Raw genomic sequence first — 20,317 nt, 5'->3', positions numbered from 1 at the left:
AGTTACGACTGAAATCTGACTTCTGGGTGATTGTTGATTGAAATGCATCCTTTACATCATTTACAGTACCTTATTTACACATTTCAACACATATGTAGGCATCGGCCCCCTATCAACTCAGAAAAACCATCAACGTGGCCTGGGCTGGGTGGTCCAGTGGTCTAGCACCACGGTCTACAGTGCACACATATTATGCCCATGTCGGCATGGGTTCGAATCCGGCCCATGCCCTGCTGACATGCCCTCTCCTCCTTACTTTCCTGTCTACCTTCACTATCTCTATCCAATAAAATGAAAAATAGGAGTGGGACTGCCCCACTCTGAAAGAAATAACCTTAAAAAAATAATAAAAACCATCAACAATTCATTCAAAAACATAAACCAACCTCCATCCTCCCCCACAGTTATAAAGCTGCTCCCTTCCCCAAACTCCTTCTCAAAGTTCTCCTTCTCCACATACAATGCTCTACCAACTGAGCCCCAGAGGACCACCACGCCACCAACACGCCATAACAACCTTGATATAAAGTGTTCTGCCTTCTGTATTTACCTCCCAGTACACATATAGACAATACAAGATGTTTACACAGAACGTATACTTTGGTCTGCAGAAACGGTCCACCATGACTTCTTCATGGCTGCGCTCAAAGTGTTCTCTGTGACCTTTTGAACAGAGTTACGACGGTGAATGAATGATTGATCCTTCATTGTGTTGTAATGTATTTAAAAGCTTTACGAACACAACATGTACATTAAGCTACATACTTACACTACATAGGTGACTTCACTTAGATCTCCACTTTGACGTGTCTTTTTATAGAAACCTTATTTAATTAGTGATGTTGAGTATTGGGTGTTACTCTGTACTAGGTTGGTGGTTGAAGACCCGAGTGTGTGTGTGTGTGTGTGTGTGTGTGTGTGTGTGTGTGTGTGTGTGTGTGTGTGTGTGTGTGTGTGTATGTGTGTGTGTGTGTGTGTGTGTGTGTGTGTGTGTGTGTTCTAAGCAGAAGGCCTATGTTAACCGTCAGGGCATGAATGAGCATGTGTTTTGTCTCAAGACAGGTATCGATGATTTTAAGCATGGGTCAAGTAAATTTTATACTGTGTTTCTTGATTTTCGTGATGCATTCGGCACTTTAGCACATAATGTCATGTTAGGAGCTTTGAAAGACATACATCTACCCAAGGTTTTTTATGACATTGTTAAAGATGTGTACTCCGGTTCATTCATTCAGGTAATCTGTGGTAAACAGCTCACAGATCCAATACCTCTCCAAATTGGTATCAAGACAGGCTGTCCATGGAGTGCAGTCAATTTTGTACTCGCCATAAATCACTGGTTAAAGTGGCTTTGTAACTGTGCTCCCCCAAATATCATTTCCCCTAACCCTGTCCAGGGGTATGCAGATGATGTGGTCATAGCCTCCAGGCAGGAGGAAGTTATCAACACCATGCTCTCCAGAACTGACTCCTTTTTGGACTGGTCTGGATTAGAGGTTAAATATTCCAAATGTGCAGTGTTTTATGAAAGACGGAGCGGGGGAAACCGTTGGTACCGATCTAAATCAGATACCACACCTGTATTCAAAATCAATAACCAGCCACTCAGAGCTTATTCATTGCATGAAACATACACATATCTGGGTCATAAATTCAACGTGGCAGGAGAGTGGAAAGATCAAGTTGCAGACATCATTTCTGAGTACTCCACCAGGCTTGATTTGATAGATGCATCACCCCTGCCACTCATCATGAAACTAGAAGCAGTCAGACAAATAGCTCTGGTCAAGGTTCAGCATCTGTTTTCTAATGTACACATTCCACGCAAGTCTCTACGTGAAATGAACGATAAGACCGTACTTTTGTTTAGAAAATGGACTGGACTGAACACTCATACCACACGTGACATCATATTCCACAGCAAACAAGAGGGCGGACTCGGAGTTCCTAACTTTGAGTGGACTTATTTTGCCACCAGACTCAGCCATCTCCTGAACATGCTGAACAGTGACGACCAGTGTGTGAGGGAGATGGCTAGAGCCTCACTGTTCTTGGACTTACGGAGACGCAAGGTCCCCATGGCGCGTCCATCAGAGTCTAGTTTCCTGGGATTTAAGAGGAAAGCCAGTGGAAAGTTGGACACTCACTCCCCTGGATTCGGAGTGTGGTCTGACTGGCCTGACCTCAACGATCTCTGCGGCTGGAACAACGTGGCCCTGGAGTGGGTGGGGTCAAACTCAGTGGCGGTGGCTGTCTCTGAGGGGATCATCACTGACCCCAGCATCTCAGTGAGGGCAACCATTAACATCTGTGGGACAGATCATCTTCTCCCACCAGTCAATACCCGGGGACACCTTATGATGGCGCTACGACAAAGACAACGACAGCATTGGACTGAACTGAAATTGCAAGGGAAGCTGGCATGTCTCCCTGCTGCTGATCACTCTGTCTCTCACGCAGTGTTCAAAAGCGTAACTCTTGACGAGTGTATTGTCACCTTCACTCTAAAAGCTAGGCTGCAGGTTTTACCAACGAAGCTAAACCTTTCCATCTGGCTTCCTGACAGTCATAGCCCACACTGCATACATCACAGTCACCAGCAGATAACTGAAACCATGCCCCACATCTTAAATGGTTGTCATGCGTATAAAGGGCTCTACATATGTAGGCATGATCGAATTGTGGATCTGATTTCAGAGGGTGTCTTTTCCATATTCAGGCCTGCCGCAACGCTGTACAAGCACTCCACTGTAAAGCCCCACATGTTCAGTTTGTGTAGCGACGAAGAGTCAGTAGGAGTGTTCTCCAATATTTCAGCAAACACCCCTGATGTTGTAATTGTCAACGAAAACCACAGAGAGGTGCTTATTTTAGAAGTTGGCTGCACCTTTGACCATAGCCTAGAGGAAGCCTTTTTAACCAAAATCTTAAAATACCAACAGCTGGAGCAGGCCATATCACAACTGGGCTACAGATGTCAACTTTTAGTTTTTATATTTGGCAGCCTGGGCCATGTTCATAAGTCTGTTGTTAGAGGCCTTCATATGGCTGGTCTTCCTAAGAGAAGGGCCAAACAGTTAGCAAAATACTGCTCAATATCCGCTATTATTGGTAGCCGCTCAATATGGAGAAGGCGGTGCTTCCTGTACCCATGAGCGGGATACTGTCTGTCTTATTGTATTGATACTGTATCTGTCAACCCACCGGTATCATCTGGTGCGAATAACATCCTGTGTGTGGCAGAACTGGTTGTTGGCTCAGCATTACTGTAACAGATTGTTTCTATGATATCAAAATGCACTGTTAGTATTTATGTCCTTTAGAATTTTACTTTGTATGTGGACATAAATAAAGCATTTAAAATGTGTGTGTGTGTGTGTATACACTTCTCTAATCTCGACTGCAAGAGAACAGGAGGATAGAAAAACAACTACAACTCAAACCAAATATTTACTCCTCTAGGCTCTTGGGTAGAGGTGAGGAATTTAAAATGTTATATTTTAACAAGGTACTCCCAAAGCTATGGCAACACAGACACACAACAACCCTGTCTATTATGAAAGTACATTTTTAAAAATAATTGAAAAATGAAGTGCATGTAGACAGAGTCCATTGAGCGTGTGTGTGTGTGTGTGTGTGTGTGTGCGTGTGTGCGTGTGTGTGTGTGTGTGTGTGTGTGTGTGTGTGTGTGTGTGTGTGTGTGCAGGGCTCGACAGTGCGACTGTTTTGGTCGCATTTGCGAGTGAATATATTTCTGTGCGACTTGGAAATACATTCAATCGCACCAGTGCGACTAACTGAACTACTGTCATGCGCAGTCAAACTTATGTGTATAAGCGATGAGGGAATGAAAACAGTGAACAGAAACGCGTGTCGCAGAAATGCTTCACGCGAGTCCTATATGCGCTTAAAATGCGCATAATAGGTATATGGGATACAGCTCTCATAGTTCGTAGCGCTGTGTTTTGTTAGCCGCTAGCTGCTAGCAGCGTTTGCTTCCGGTTTCATTACAAAGAGGTTAACCCTATATGTGCCTGACGTCTAACAACATTCAAATGACTCTAACTTCATCTTTTTTCGGATTTCAATATATGACACATCATTTGAAAGCTTATGATCCGTAGTTCCAATCCACAACACGTCACATTTGAAAGTGTTTATGTAACTTTTTTACATTTGAAAGTGTTTTTTGTTTATATATATTTATATTATACAATTTACCAGTCATATTCTGGAATGTGTCTAAATGTTAAAGTTCCATAAGTATAAGCAAAATAAAGTAACAGTTTGTAAATAAATAGTAGCATTTAAAAAATAAAAAAAACACGAACCGTGACCCAAAAACCGAGGTTCATACCGAACCGTGGGCCAACTGAAATTAATATTCTTACTTCCCCTTTACATTGTGTGAGTCTCCATTTTTATTACGGCCAAGAGCCGGTTATGATCATTTTGATATGTTATGATTATGATAATTTGTTGTAGTTGTTGACGAAAATTGCGCAATTTTCATTGTGCTACTGAAATTCTTGGTGTGCTACTAAATTTTTCAACATGGTAGCACAGTGCTACCTGGGGAAAAGGTAAGCGTCAAGCCCTGGTGTGTGTGTGCGTGTGTGTGTGTGTGGGTATGTGTGTGTGTGTGTGTGTGTGTGTGTGTGTGTGTGTGTGTGTGGGTGGGTGGGTGGGTGGGTGGGTGTGTGTGTGGGTGGGTGGGTGGGTGGGTGGGTGTGTGTGTGGGTGCGTGCGTGCGTGCGTGCGTGCGTGCATGGGTGCGTGCGTGCGTGCGTGCATGGGTGCGTGCGTGCATGGGTGCGTGCGTGCGTGCGTGCGTGTACTGTGGCGAGCGAAGGGCCAGAGAGTGGATAGCCCACGTTTGGCTTGTACGCCAGGTGGAAGAAATATTGAGGTAATTACGCTCACTTCCGAGCGCCTCTCCTCAGTCCAAGTTATCAGGGAGATTAATAGATGTTCTGGGGAACGGAAACAAAACCCAGACTGGGTTTTAACACGTAAACAACTGCCTGGCTGTCTGGCCGGCTCGGCCGGCTGGCTCCCCTCCTCCCGGCTTACCTCAAGGCTGTCTCATTTGTTGTGTAAATAATGGCATTCTGGGAAATGTAGGCATCACCTTAGTGAGCCTGTAGTAGACATTACGACCCCTCTGTGAACCCCATAGCCGTGAGAGTACCGTGGGGAGGGATTAGGAGAACGTAGAGGCCGGTTTTAACAATGTCTATTTATTCAGTCAAACCATCAGAGGCTCACGTTCTGCCCTTTGCACGAAGATGTTCGGGATGCTTTCTTTCTCATTTTCAGCGTGTTTTCTAATTAGGGAGATAGAACAGGTTGTTAGGACATACTGTTCTATACTGTATGGTGGAGCTGATTTCAGAGCAAATTAATTGAGTCTCTTTGAGATTCAACATTTCATTTGAACGGTACAGTAATACAGTAATCACAGTACAGTACAATTTATTTGAGAAACAGCTCTTTAACTAGAGAGAGCTTTTGAGATATCGGCCAAACCAACACAGGCTATAAGACAGACAAATGGACAAGATGTCACAACAAGGATCACAACTCAGTCAAACGTGACAGCAGCTGGTGAGACCGGGAACAAGTGGCCAACCAATCGTAATATTCAGACTCCTATTCTGAAAAATTGCAATAAATTTCAACTATGTTGAAAATCAATGGCACACTCACTAGTCAAGCCAAAACATTGCAATGCAAAGGATTCAGTGGGTAATCCCCACGACTACCTAGTTAACTATAACACTACTTTACATTGTTAGCAGGCTCACAAAACAAGCTGTGTTAGTTGACTAGCGAGTGTGTCACTGATTTTCAACAACGCTGAAATGTATCTACGGTATATTTTTCAGAATAAAAGTATGAACTGTCACAAAAAGCAGTCACTGTACCGGCCAACATCATGTCTAGCCAACACAACGACTGTTCAGACTGTCTGTCTGTGACCTCCTCACCTTATGTATCGCTTTTCTTGGAAAAATCTATTTTATGGAAACAATAAAGTTTTCTATGGTCTTGGTAATTCATGAATAGATTGATTTAACAATTCATGTGCCCCATAGGGCCTCAGATCAATCAATGAGGAAGCACTATCCATGTCGTCTACAAATCTTAAGCACAGCTCTGCACAGCTCTGGGAACTGAACCTACCAGCTCTAAGCCCTAAACCAAAACCAATGATCTATGATGTTTATCGATGTATCGATGGATCCATTTTTCAGAAGTAAGAGTTGCAGAAAATGAGAAAAACAAATCCCCCCAAAAACCCCAATTCAAACTGAAAACAACAAAGTAAAACAACCTTTCAAGTGAAAACAGCTAGAAAAGTGAAAGTGAAAACCCCAGAAATGCCATAAGTGATTACCCAGGAGTAGAGAAGGAGTATTACTGTAGAAGCCCTCTGACCTGACTACAACACTTTCTCGTTCAATCTCAGACAGCCAAACCAAACAGAAACTTCTGGAACATTATAGATGGGGGTTGGGGATGAAAAAAGTCCCCAGAAGGAGAGAGAGAGAGAGAGAGAGAGAGAGAGAGAGAGAGAGAGAGAGAGAGAGAGAGAGAGAGAGAGAGAGCTGAGAGCTGAGAGTCCTGTTTGTGAGCTATCCTTTTCACTTCCAATGTATTTTTGTTTTCACACCAATAAAGCTCTTTTGAATTTAATTGAATAGAGGCAGCGAGACACAAAGAGTGAGGGATTGTGTATCTGTATGTATGAGAGAGAAAGAGAGAGAGAGAGATAAAGAGAGAGAGAGAGAGAGAGAGAGAGAGAGAGAGAGAGAGAGAAAGAGAGAGAGAGAGAGAGAGAAAGAGAGGGAAAGAGAGAGAGAAAGAGAGAGAGAGAGAGAAAGAGAGAGAGAGAGAGAGAGAGAGAGAGAGAAAGAGAGAGAGAGAGAGAGAAAGAGAGAGAGAGAGGGAGACAGAGAAAGAGAGAGAGAGAGAGAGAGAAAGAGAGAGAGAGAGAGAAAGAGAGAGAGAGAGAGAAAGAGAGAGAGGGAGACAGAGAAAGAGAGAGAGTGACATACAAACAAACACACAAACAAACCATGTCTGTTAGGTTCTATTCATCACAGCACAGAGACAACACTGTCATCTCCTGTGCCTTACCTCCACTTCTTAATCCCCAGGGTGTGAATCATGCCACATCTCTATCTAATTGGACTGTGAGAGAAAGGTCTCTCATTTAGCAGTGAGAATCAGAGAGCCACTCCTCTGTGTGACTAATGGTATCTATGTGATTATGTGTTGAAGGTTAATGTTCGCCTCACAGATGGAAGAGAGGACAGAGAGACGGAGGAGAGGAGGGAGAGAGACATAGGAGAGGAGGGAGAGAGAGAGAGACGAAGGAGAGGAGGGAGAGAGACATAGGAAAGGAGGGAGAGAGAGAGACGGAGGAGAGGAGGGAGAGAGAGAGAGACATAGGAGAGGAGGGAGAGAGAGAGAGACATAGGAGAGGAGGGAGAGAGAGAGAGACATAGGAGAGGAGGGAGAGAGAGACGTAGGAAAGGAGGGAGAGAGAGAGACAGAGGAGAGGAGGGAGAGAGAGAGACGGAGGAGAGGAGGGAGAGACGTAGGAAAGGAGGGAGAGAGAGAGAGAGAGAGACGTAGGAGAGGGGGGAGATCAGATCAGACACTGTTCTTCGGAGAAGAGGCAGCACAGAGGGATGCGTGTGTTTGTGTCTGTGTGTGTTTGTGTCTGTGTGTGTTTGTGTCTGTGTGTGTTTGTGTCTGTGTGTGTTTGTGTCTGTGTGCGTGCGTGCGTGCGTGCAGCGAGGGAAAATAGGACGAACACTTAAAGAGCGTGCGTAGATAGGAAGGAGAGGAGGAGAGGAGAGAGGGATGAAGAGCAATAGAGGAGAGGAGGAGAGGAGAGAGGGAGGTCTCTAAGCCTCATTACACATGTAAATGTAGCTTCCAGCGTGGATGGCTGTGGCTATGTTAAGGCTGTGCTGTTCTTTAATTATGCGCCCGCTCTGTGCTTGGTAATTGGCTCCTGCTGAGCCTGAGGCCTGTTGACTGGAGAAGGCAAATAAAACACCTTTAACAGCCCTGTCCATTCTTAACGCTGCTGGACGACTCCGGAGACAGAGAGAGCGAAATGGAGAAACCACAGGCATGTGAACCCCCCCCCCCCGCCGGGCTGGGGTTTGAACACTGAACCTTTGGCACGGCGAGCCCAATCATAGACCATTAGACCAAGAGGACGTCTCCTCTAAAAGTGTCAAGGGCGACCGCTCAGGCTTTGGCTTGCAAGGCTCGGGCAGGGCACCCCAGCCGCACCATGTGACTCTGTCTCAACCGGTGTCTTGATCTCTCTGGCGGGGCCCAGCAGTGTTAATCCTAGCACACACAGAGCTCGTCTGTTGTTTTTCCCCTCTCTCTCTCCACTGTTCTCCGAAAGGTCACAGCCTTTTTGGATTATGCATTGCATCATCTTATCGGCATCGCATCTTGAGTGTTACCGTATGTTGTTGTGGTGGCATAGTGAATGGCATACTTTAACATACCCGGTAGTCAATGTCTTCTACAAGTAAACAACATATGTACGGTAGCTGCTTTCAAATTCCATCTGTGTTTTCGTAGAAAAAGGACTGCTGGTTCATGAGCTACCTACAACAGATATTCAATGATTTGCTAAGACGTGGGAAACCTTGGGAAAGGGAAGGCCGGTGGGCGTTAGATCTGGGGAGGCTGGGTGGAGGTAGAAATCGAAGGACGAGCTCATTGTAATGCACGGAACGCAATGAGAAATGGTATCGAACATGTGTGTTCCTCATTCCATTGCATGCATTACAAAGAGCCCATCCTCCGATTTCTACCTCCACCAGCCTCCCCGGTACATATTATTATTCCTATCTATGTCACTGACAGATTCTAAATCACTGACAGATTCTAGACCACTGACAGATTCTACAAACTAACTTCTCATTCCCATGCTGCATTAACAAACACACAGAACAAATCTTCCTCTCCATTCCAGGAACTCCTGTCTTGGCAGGTGTCAACGTTGGCAAACTGCAGCAGTGCCAAAAGCAGCGATTCTAAATGGGCCCTGGAACAGTGTGTCATATAGATCATGCTGTCGAATAGTAAAAAAAGGACCAGACTTGAAAGGTGATAATGGAACTGTTCTGACAAGGAAGGAAAGTGATTGGCTGGGTGCTAAACATCAACACTTAAACAACATCAACATCCACATCAACATCAACACAAGCCAAGAGGAGAAGCTTGCAATTCCAATCACGGTGTCTTTCCACTGCAATAAAACGTTCCCTCCTTTGAACGTGATGTGTTTCATTAATAATTTAAGTCAAACATCAAATGATCAGATTATCAGAGCCAAACTGACAGGAATGTCCAGACGCCAGGTGGCCATGAAGCACCAATAGAAGCAACATCATTGTCACTTGAGTATCCAGGGCTCATTTGAATCTGTCTCAATATGACTACCCTGGTTAAATAGATTTTTAAAAATAGATTAAAAAAAAAAAAAAATAATAATAATAATTAATTAATAAAAATAAATTAATAAAATAAATAAATAAATCTCACAATGTTTATAATGCTGTAATAAGCAGGTAATAACACCGTTATTACACAGTATGGGTAGTCACATGGACAACGTGAGAAGGGCCTTACCTGCCCAGGCTTGGCGTCTTCACATATAGAGGCTTCGTAGGGCGTGGCCAGTTCAGGTGGGTTGTCGTTCACGTCCAGGATACGGATGCTGACCGCCGAGTGGGACACCTGGGACTGGTTATCTACAGAGGACGAGAGGAGGACAGGCGTTTAGAGATTGGACCGCTTCTCTACAGGGGATGGTTACCTTAGATTAGGACCTTAGGCAGACACACTGGACACCTGGGACGTGTTATCGAGAGAGGAGGAGACCGGATTACAGAGATACAATACAGTACCAGTCAAAAGTTTGGACACACCTTCCCATTCCATTGGTACTGTATATGCCCTTTAGCTGACGCTGTTATCCAAAGCCACTTACATTGCAGTGAGTGCATACATTATTCGGTATATATGGTCCCAGCGGGAGTCGAACCCACGATTTAAGCGTTGTTAGTATCATGCTCCAACTGAGCCACAGAGGACCATAGAGGACATCGGCGATTAGGACTAGGGGTGCATTGAATATCTGCAGATGTATATATGTTACCGTGTTGGAACGACTCTGCTGCTACCGTAGTAGTTTTGAATATGAGTTTTGAATTACCTGTGATTTTCAAGTGTACCAAGCATACACAGGAGCATATGTGACACAGTCTGATCATTTGGTCCGAATGTCGGCAACCAATCAAAATGTTCGGACTTTTCTTTTGCAACACGGAACTACGTTTTCAACGTTGTTGAGAATCACGACACAAACGCGGTAGTCAAGCCAAAATACTGCAACGCAATTGATTGGGTGAGTAATCCCCACTGCTACCTAGTTAACTATAACACTACTTACTTTACATTGTTAGCAGGCTCACAAAACAAGCTGTGTTAGTTGACTAGCGATGCGTCACTGATTTTCAACAACGGGGACATTTATTGAAAGAAAAGTCCGATCATTACATCAGATCCTGACATGAGGACCAAATGATCAGACTGTGTCATATGTGACAACAGCTGGTGAAAGCGGGAACAAGTCGGCAACCAATCAAAATGTTTGGACTTTTATTCTGAAAAATGAACAATGAAATGAACGATGAACAAATGTTTTAAATGCAGTGGATTCGGTGAGTAATCCCCACTACTCTACACTAACTAGGTAGGAGTAGGGATTACTCACCAAATCCATTGCTTTGCAATATGTTAGCTTGACTAGCGAGTGTGTCATTGATTTTCAACAATGTTCTCAGAATAAAAGTCTGAACACTTGGTCGGTTGCCAACTTGTTCCCGCTTTCACCTACTGCTGTCACATATACAATACAGAACACAACAAGGACACACAGACTGTTTCGACAAATACAGCTGGCACAAGTATGGTACATAATGGACATCACCATCTGAGGTATTATACAATGAGGACATTTTCCACATTCAACATGTGGAAAAACAGCCTCTTTCCATTGTGTGTTTGTTGTTGCTTTCGGCTGTAAAAAACCGCCTTTCAAAGATGACAACCGTACCATCATAACTCCATCAGTGTGTGTTTACAACCATGTCTCCATCAGCTCCGAAGCTGTCAGCTTTTAATGTCTCCTGATTGTACCTCCATTTCCTAGATAACACTCTCTGTCACAAGAGAGCTCCCCCCCCGCCACCCCGCTCACCCAATCCCCACCACAACCCCCCCCACACCGCCAACCAAACAATAGAGCATATTTTCATCAGGGCCTTGCCATCCAATCAGGAACATACAGAGATTTAATGACTGGAGTCCAGCCCGGGCACCAGCTTAATGAGGGAAATATAAATGAATCCATTTAATAAAGCCTTGTAAATTATTTAGATCATGCCCTTGTTAAAAGTAACCAAAAAATAAATATATATTTATATATAAAAACAGCACTTACATGGCATACAAGCGCACTGTACCATTAACTCTCAAGGCAAAGTTCTTAAAATTTAAACGTGGGAGGGGAGAACATTACCTAATTAGCACAATCAAAACCCACTCCAAATTAGCTGCACTACCCGGTAATTACAAGACTCGGTGGATCGGCGCCAACCGACTTCTTCTTGAATTTTAATTCTGATTCTTAATTATTTTTCTTATGTTTGACAAGGTTTCATGTTCCTCATTTTTACACCATGTCCAGAGGGGAGCTCCGAGGTCCCTCTAAGAGTGAGACATCACACAATGCCAAATTGTTATCATATATGTATTTATTTGTTTGTTCTTGCTGTTTTTTTTCTTCTTTTCTTTTGATTATTAAAACTGTCTCGTAGGTCGTCGTCTCGATACGCTACACAGTCAGCAGCTGTTGCTGTTGGCATGTTATGTCATAATCATCAAACTGAACTGAATCACTTAGTTCATTTACCTCCAGTTCAGTTATGTTCAAAGATTTGAATCTTTGACTCACTGAATCATTTATTTGTGTCAACCCATCCCCAAGTAGTGATGGGCATTTCAAATCATCTGAACTGAATCATTTAGATTTGACCTGAATCCTTGATTCCTCCCAGCCCAGTGGGGGTTGTGCCTTTAGGAGAACCTTGCCTCCACCAATAGCATAATCCTCACCTCAAATCTAGGTTTTGAATTGACTGCATTTTTATCTGAGCAGTAAGAATACAAATGGAGGGCGCTTAGTTGCGTAGCACACTAATGCACAAACCGCGTCATCGCAAGGTCCCCGGTTTGAGTCCTGGTTTGATTCCGGCCATCGACATATCCTGCATGTCATCCCCCTCTCTCTCACCCGTCCTTTCTACTGTCTCTATCCCAATAAAGCAGAAATGCCCTAAAAACAGATATTTTAAAATATATATATATATAAATGGGCAGAGAAAGAGAGAGAGAGAGAGAGAGAGAGAGAGAGAGAGAGAGAGAGAGAGAGAGAGAGAGAAAGCTGCTCTCCCTCAATTAGGTCTTAACCCTCAGTCCTCCACTAGCTCTCGGCTGTGAACCCGCACACTGCAATCATAGCACACTCATTACTACCCAATCCCCCAGAACCAGAGACAGATGGGGAATTGGGAATATTGGTCACTCTGCAGCTCAACTCCCCGCTGGGAATGGCTGTGTTGAGAGTACCGGGTTTCACACAGCTTTCTCCTTCAGAGTGTAGGTCTGTGATTGTAAATGGAACTTCAGACTTACGAAGACATGAAGGATTTGACCAGATTATGGACGTGGTGCACATCTGCCCTACGCTCTCCAGATGCCAGCAGAAACTCCACTGACGTGACGTTGTACTGAGATGTTCCTGTAGCGCGGGACAACAATATTATACTTTGCTGTAGAGATTTATTACTGAGATAATGCATAATATAATAATAATGTATGCCTGCCTGCCTGCCAGTTGGTCTGCGGGGAGCCCAGCCAAGCAGAGGTGGGAGGTCAACCAGTACATGACAACTTGATATAAACATAAATCTAAATGTGTCACTTCTCAAGGGGGAATGTTATATAACATGTGGGCTGAATGTAATCATACAATCCTGCAGGGGAAAAACACAGGCTGGATGCATTAATGTTCCCTCAGTAGGCAGAGAACATACATCTAATGGATACAGACCAGCATGCATCTGTAATACCGCTGTTCTCAATGTTTAATGCTACCCCCAAACTTTTTTCGATCGATATGTCTAAGTATACTCCTGCTTCTTTAACCTTCTGTACCATTACCTAGTTGTACTGCGTGGCTCAGTTGCTAGAGTGAATACCATTAGCTAGTTAACACAACACAGTGAATACCATTACCTAGTTAACACAACACAGTGAATACCATTACCTAGTTAACACAACACGGTGAATACCATTACCTAGTTAACACAACACGGTGAATACCATTACCTAGTTAACACAACACAGTGAATACCATTACATAGTTAACACAATACAGTGCATACCATTACTTAGTTACTACTACACAGTGAATACCATTACTGAGCTCATCATTACAATACTAGCTTCATCCAACACTCCTTGTCATCGTCTCTAGTTCTATGCCTGTAGTAGAGAAAACACTAATACTTCCCCTTCCCACTCTCAAGAAATGAATCTCCTTCGCTTGCATCCATCAACAATTATGTTGTAAGAAAGAGATGAAAACATTTGATGTTGTATTGCAACAACTCTCCCCGACAGTTGCAGGTAGTGGAAGTTGCCTTACATGGGAGGCAGCAGTGTTAAAAGTGCGAGTGCAGGTCAGGGGCAATGGGGAGAAACTTGAGCTGTAAAATGTCTTCAACTGAAAGATAAAGACTTCCCACCTCCTCTGCTATCTTCTGCCCTGGGGGTGGGACGAGGCCTGTCTCAGGAAAAACTGCTTTCCAACTTCGTATCATAGTCCCTATCTCAGGGCTCTGAAATTAGCTGTCAGTCACAGACGCACACAGACACGCACGCACGCACCCAGGCACACACGCACACACCATTGCATGCACACGCACGCATGCACGCACACACACACACACACACACACACATACAAACACCACAAACACATACACACACACATACACACATATACACACACACACACACACACACACACAAACACAAACACAAACACATACACACACACACACAAACACACACATACACACACAGACTCTACAGGAAGTCCGCTGTACATCAATTATCATGCAGTACCATGCACTACTGTGACACCTGATCGTCGCTGCATTTGACATGATAACAACCCAGCTATTCTGTCTCTCAGCAACTACAACACCCAGCTATTCTGTCTCTCAGCAACTACAACACCCAGCTGTTCTGTCTCCCAGAAAGTACAACACCCAGCTATTCTGTCTCCCAGAAACTACAAAACCCAGCTATTCTGTCTCACTGAAACTACAAAACCCAGCTATTATGTCACCCAGAAACTACAAAACCCAGCTATTCTGTCTCACTGAAACTACAAAACCTAGCTATTCTGTCTCACTGAAACTACAAAACCTAGCTATTCTGTCTCACTGAAACTACAAAACCTAGCTATTCTGTCTCTCTGAAACTACAACACCCAGCCATTCTGTCTCTCAGCAGCTACAACGCTCAGCTATTCTCTCAGAAACTACAACACCCAGCTGTACTGTCTCTCCTATGAAATGTGTTGGATGGTTTCACATGTCATGTAACTGATTGTACCGTGATGGTACACCCCACTGCAGACACACCAACATCTATGTATCGTCTTTCTGGGACAGGTGTGCTTTCAGGGAAGAAACAGTGTACAGGTTAACCAAAACATGCTAACGTGTGGTTAGCTTGTATCTGCAATTGATTGAACAGGGCCGTGTGGCCTCCTTGTGCCGAGAGAGCCACGTCATTCCTAGTCTATAACAGTGTTGTGGTTCTAGCCTGGCCTCTTCTCTTACCCAGGGTCATGCCTCCAGTGCAGCCACCAACCCACTGTCGTCCTATCATCAACAGAGACTTGACTAATGTGCCGACGTGGCAGCCAGAGAGGTCCTAGATCAACAATGGGCCAGGGGGGTTAATGAGAGGTTCTGTTAATTTCTGTGTAATCTCAAAATGTCACCCAACGAGCTGACCCCGTCTGCCACTCTGCCAGTAATTAGTTGAAGAGCCGCCATGAATAAAACCAAGTCGAACTAAACTGTTTAGAGAGAAGAGAGAAAAACAGTTTTAAATGGTCATAGTACGTACTGCTGCTTCACTGGTCTCTTTCTCTATCTCTCGCTCTCTCTTTCGTGCTTGCTGTCTCTCTCTCTCTCTCTCTCTCTCTCTCTCTCCCTCCCACTTTCTCTCTCTCTCTCTCTCTCTCTCTCCCTCCCTCTTTCTCTCTCTCTCTTGCTCTCTCTGTCTCTCTCTCTCTCTCTCGTTCCCTCTCCCTCTCTCTCTCTCTCTCTCTTGCTCTCTCTCTCTCTCTGGCTCTCTCTCTCTCTCCCTCTCCCTCTCCCTCTCCCTCTCTCTCTCTCTCTCAGTGTACTCAGGACTGGATAAGCAACGAGCGATAAGCCTCATTCAGAGAGAGAAGAATTCTGATGAAGTCAACCATTGACTTTGTTTTGTCTGGGCTTGTCTGTGTGCCGCGACGCAGCAAGCAGGGAGAGAGGGGTTTTATCTGTCAAGTACAGGCCTGTGTTTGTGGCAGATACTGGAGGAAGCCTCAATCACACCCTTAAATGGTCAATTAACATTAAAATGTGACTAAGACATAACGCCATGCACACAAACAGAGAGAGAGAGCACAAAAGCAAACAATTTGTCTTGAGAATTACTCCCCCTGAAAAACTCCCCGCAAACTCGAATTCACTGCAAATGTTTGTTGTGGGAAAAAGTTTTGCTGACGAAGCAAAGCCTGTCGTGTGTCGAGTATATTTGGGGTGAGCGCCACCCACACACTACTTTCAATCAATATGTCTAATTATGCTACTGCTTCTGCCACCTTGGGAGAGCCGTACACGCCTACTGTGTGGAGCTGGGGAGTGGAATACAGACAGAGACGGACGTGGGATTCAGTTGTTCAGCCGTTTGCTGTGTTGAATGTGTTTCTTTATTTCGTATTCTTTCATCATGTGTGGGCAGGCAGGTGGATATTACCAGCCAGATGCAGAATGTAATCTTTTGTTCTTTCGATACAATATCAAAATCACTTCATCTGTCCAAGAATGAAAACGTACTGTGAGTGAATGTCTGGCTCCTCTCTCTCTCTCCCTGTACTTTAGTACAGTATTTAGTTGGTAAGGTGTTGGTTTGTGTGTGTGTGTGTGTGGGGGGGGGGGGGGTGCGTTTGTGCATGTGTGTCTGTGTCTGTGTGCATGTGGTTGAGTGTCTGCATGTGGTTGAGTGTGTGGTTGTGTATCTGTGTTTGTGTGTGTGTGTGTGTGTATGTACGTGTATGTGTATGTGTGTGTGTGTGTGTGTGTGTTTGTGTGTGTGTGTGTGTGTGTGTCTGTGTGTGTGTGTGTGCATGCGTGCGTTTCTTTCTAATACACCACCAGCTATTCCTACATCAGGTTATTACATTTCACCAACACAACTATATAGAACTGGACGATTAAACAATGTTATTTTATATACAGTATATATTCTACTTTAATTCTATATGATGTGACAGCTGCACAATATCATTGCTTGTTTGCTTACATGTTAAGTGAAAAGAAAACATGTCAATACCAACAATAACACAACATTTTGTAATTTTTTCCGCATGTCATGATGCATGAAACAACAAAATAGATCAGATGAGTTCAGAGTTATCATAATGCCATTGTTTGATGGCTGTGGAAAAACAATGTTACAACAGGTGCTGTGTGATTCTAATAATTTGTTTATGAATGAACTATCTCTCTGTGTGAAAGCTACTTTGAAAGTACAACAGTAAACAACTTGTTAATTCCACCGTTTTTCCATAAGCTAATTTGATGACAACATTATTGTCATTAGCAACAACAGCCTGGGGAAGAGTTGGAGGAGAGGACGGCGGGATGAGTGGGCTTAATATAGGGCCGGAGAGGCTTTGAGACCAATAGGAAGCTGGAGTTGAGAGGGCAAGTGATGAGCCAATAGAAACAATACTGCTAGAGAGACTCAGAGCCAATCAAAGGCTGGAATGCATACCTGTTTCTACAGTCTACAGAGGTTCAGAGCCAATAGGAAGCTAGAGTTGATGAAAGAGCCAATAGAAAGCTGGAGTGTATACCTGCTTCTACTGCCGTGACAGTGATGTTGTGCCACCCGGCCGTCTCTCTGTCCAGGATTTTGCCCAGGGTGATGCCACCTGAAACTGGATCAATGTGGAAGATCTGCTCCTGGTCTGTATTACGGTCTATGGAGAACCTGGAGGGAGAGAAGGGGCCAGCGAGAGAGAGAGAGAGAGAGAGAGAGAGAGTGTTACATCATGTGCAACTTATTCTAACAGATACATTTTGTAATTACTTATGAATTGCATAGTAAAGAGAGAAAGTAGGGAGGGAGAGAGAGAGAAAAAGAGAGCAAGAGAAAGCGAGAGAGAACGACAGAAAGAGAAGGCGCAGTATACATAATTGAACAGTTAAAATCCAATTCAGAGTCGTCTCGTATAGTTTCTCTGTGTCTGCATGTGAAGCTGAGCGTCTCTCGGGACCAGCAGCCCAGAGTTGACATAAGGTTAGTCTACACATTAGCATGTTCCAGAAGAAAAACTGTGGGCGAGATTAAAAAGAGGAAGAATATAACGACGCGTTTAACTGCTTATTGGAAAACTGTCACAATGTCTCTGTCCCTATTAAGCCCCCACTGTCCCCAAGCAAAGGAGCAGTGACTCTCAGTTAGCTAGCTAAGCTAGCTGCTGCCCACACGGAAGGGGGAAATAAATATTAATATTTCATACATGCACTCCAGCGAAACCAAAATACATTTTCACTTCTCTATGGTACACAAGGACCTCTCGGAAGAGTACTGAGTCAACAAAATACCATGAGTGGGTTTTCTTTCTCTTTTTTTTTTTTCCCAGAGTGAATTTTTTTCCCCTCTTTTTTCCAGCTGACTGGTTCGCTCCCAATATGTACTTTAATGTAATTTTCTGAGGATCATCATCAGTTCTTTTCTACCTTTCTCACAAAGGCTCCTCATCCTGAAGAGGATTAGTCAGCTGTGTGAGTGGGGCGTGGGACTAAAGGACTATAGAATGAGATGATATTACCCCCGCATGGCTAACGCTACTTACAGTACAGTGTTGGTGGTACTATACCAAGTACTATACCGGGTTAGAGACTATTGTACCAAGGTCAGAGACTATTAGTTAGAGACTATTGTACCAGGGTTAGAGACTATTAGTTAGGGGCGCTTAGGTGGCGTAGCGGGTTAAGCGTTGACCATGTAACCGCGGGGTCCCCGGTTCGATTCCGGCCGGGGACATATCCTGCATGTCATCCCTCCTCTCTTTCTCTCACCCATCCTTCCTGTCATAATCTATACTGTAACTGTCAATAAAAATGAAAAATATGAGTGGGACTGCCCCACTCAGAAAAAATAAATAAAAATAAATAAAGAGACTATTAGTTAGAGACTATTGTACCAGGATTAGAGATTACTGGTTAGAGACTATTGTACTGATTTGATGTGATTTGATTTGTATTTGTATTTGTCCCAAACACAATAAACATATAAAAAATATAAAAACATACAAAGTAAAAAAAAGTGTTATCCAACACACATTCATTCACCTTGTGCAATTTACACTAGCGTGTTCGGGAGGGGACAGGAGGAAGTGAAAACGTATCTAGTCCTGCCCCTTCCGTATTTAAAATGTCAATTATAGAGTCTCTTTCTAAAACTAAATACAACATACATATCCAGATACAACATAAATATCCAAATGCAGAAAATAAAATAAGAGGTACTTCAGTCACCTTACTACTCACAGTCCTCTGTCCTGTACATGTCCAAAAACACTTGTTTCTAATGGCCTTTGAATTTATTCATATTCAGTTTTACACTCGCATCTAGTCCATTCCAAAGGGATACCCCACGAACAGAGATGCACATACTTTTCAGAGTCGTACGTTGGCTGTTTTAGTCAGTCCCTCTTAAATAATAACCACCTTCTCTGTCCGTATACATTTTCTGAATGTTGCTTGGCAACATGTTATTTATAACCTTAAACATAATTTGTGCAGTTTTGAATTGAACTAAACCCATGAATTTCAATATTTGGCTCTTTAAAAACAGCAATTTGCATTAAGCATGATGTACAATCTGTATAGCTTTTTTGTAGGTTGCTTTTGTAAGTATTTCCCCACACTTCAACACAATATGACAGATATGGTACAATAAGTGTACAATACAGTGTGTACAATATTTTCTGATTCAATAGATATCTTGTACCAGGGTTATTTTCTCTCCAGATAGCCTACTCCACAGAAACAGCATTACCTCCTTAGCTGAGACCTTGTAAAGCATTATCTCAATCTCACTATTGCTAGAAACAGTTTGAAACGTTGTTATACCTGAACAAACATAAATTAATTAATGAAGAAAAAAAGAACAATGGCATGACACTCGTGACATGACGTATAGATAATCATTCAAGGGCATCCCATTGCAACCTACCATTAACATGAACCTCTCTGTGAATCCAAATGAACGCTTCAGGCCATCAGAACGAGAGGAACGCCACTGAAGAGTCGTAACAAAGCCGTATCCCAACCACTTCACGTCATGAGCATAATCATTCCACAATTAGCTCTTTTACAACTCAATATGTTCCCCCTTCTCATAAAGAGCCATGAACATCGAATATAATTTCCCATTGGGCCCCTTGCCTCCGTGGCAGAGAATTACAATACGTAGGATGGATGATGATCGTTATTCGAATGCATTCCCACTCCAAATCTACAGTCCTTCATAGACGCCGACGGCCATCTTACCGTACCAGGCAAAACGTCATACGAGTCAGAGAGGATGTATTATAAGTCTGTTCTATGAATTCTAATACATAGCATTTATTGGTAAGGAGTCAGGGGCAGGGGGGTGTGGTGGGGCTGTGTGTGGGGGAAGGGGGGTGGAGAGAAAGTGGTGGGAACTTGGATGCCAGGGGCTTATGGGTTAGCTCTATCCAATAGAGAGATGATTACAATGGTACAACTGGGTGTGTCTGTCCACCGCCCCCCCCCCACCCATGTCAATCACCTTCAAGCCTCTCAGGTCCCTCACTGTGTGTG

The 20,317-nt window shown here is 43.7% G+C and overlaps 1 protein-coding gene across 1 annotated transcript in view; it reads right to left on the bottom strand.

The window, feature by feature from the left end:
- Nucleotides 1-20,317, bottom strand: part of cdh22 (cadherin 22) — a gene marked incomplete at both ends in the record, with an annotated part of 83,808 nt that overhangs the window by 28,008 nt on the left and 35,483 nt on the right. Inside the window, 2 exons of the mRNA XM_080548071.1 lie at nt 9,676-9,797; nt 17,317-17,453. Of these exons, the coding sequence (XP_080404197.1) occupies nt 9,676-9,797; nt 17,317-17,453 (259 nt within the window). The remainder of the gene's footprint in view (nt 1-9,675; nt 9,798-17,316; nt 17,454-20,317) is intronic.

The sequence above is a fragment of the Nansenia antarctica genome (genome assembly GCF_963989245.1).
Source record: "Nansenia antarctica genome assembly, chromosome: 18".
Lineage (NCBI taxonomy): Eukaryota > Metazoa > Chordata > Actinopteri > Argentiniformes > Microstomatidae > Nansenia > Nansenia antarctica.
This window is presented reverse-complemented; position numbering and strand designations above follow the sequence as displayed.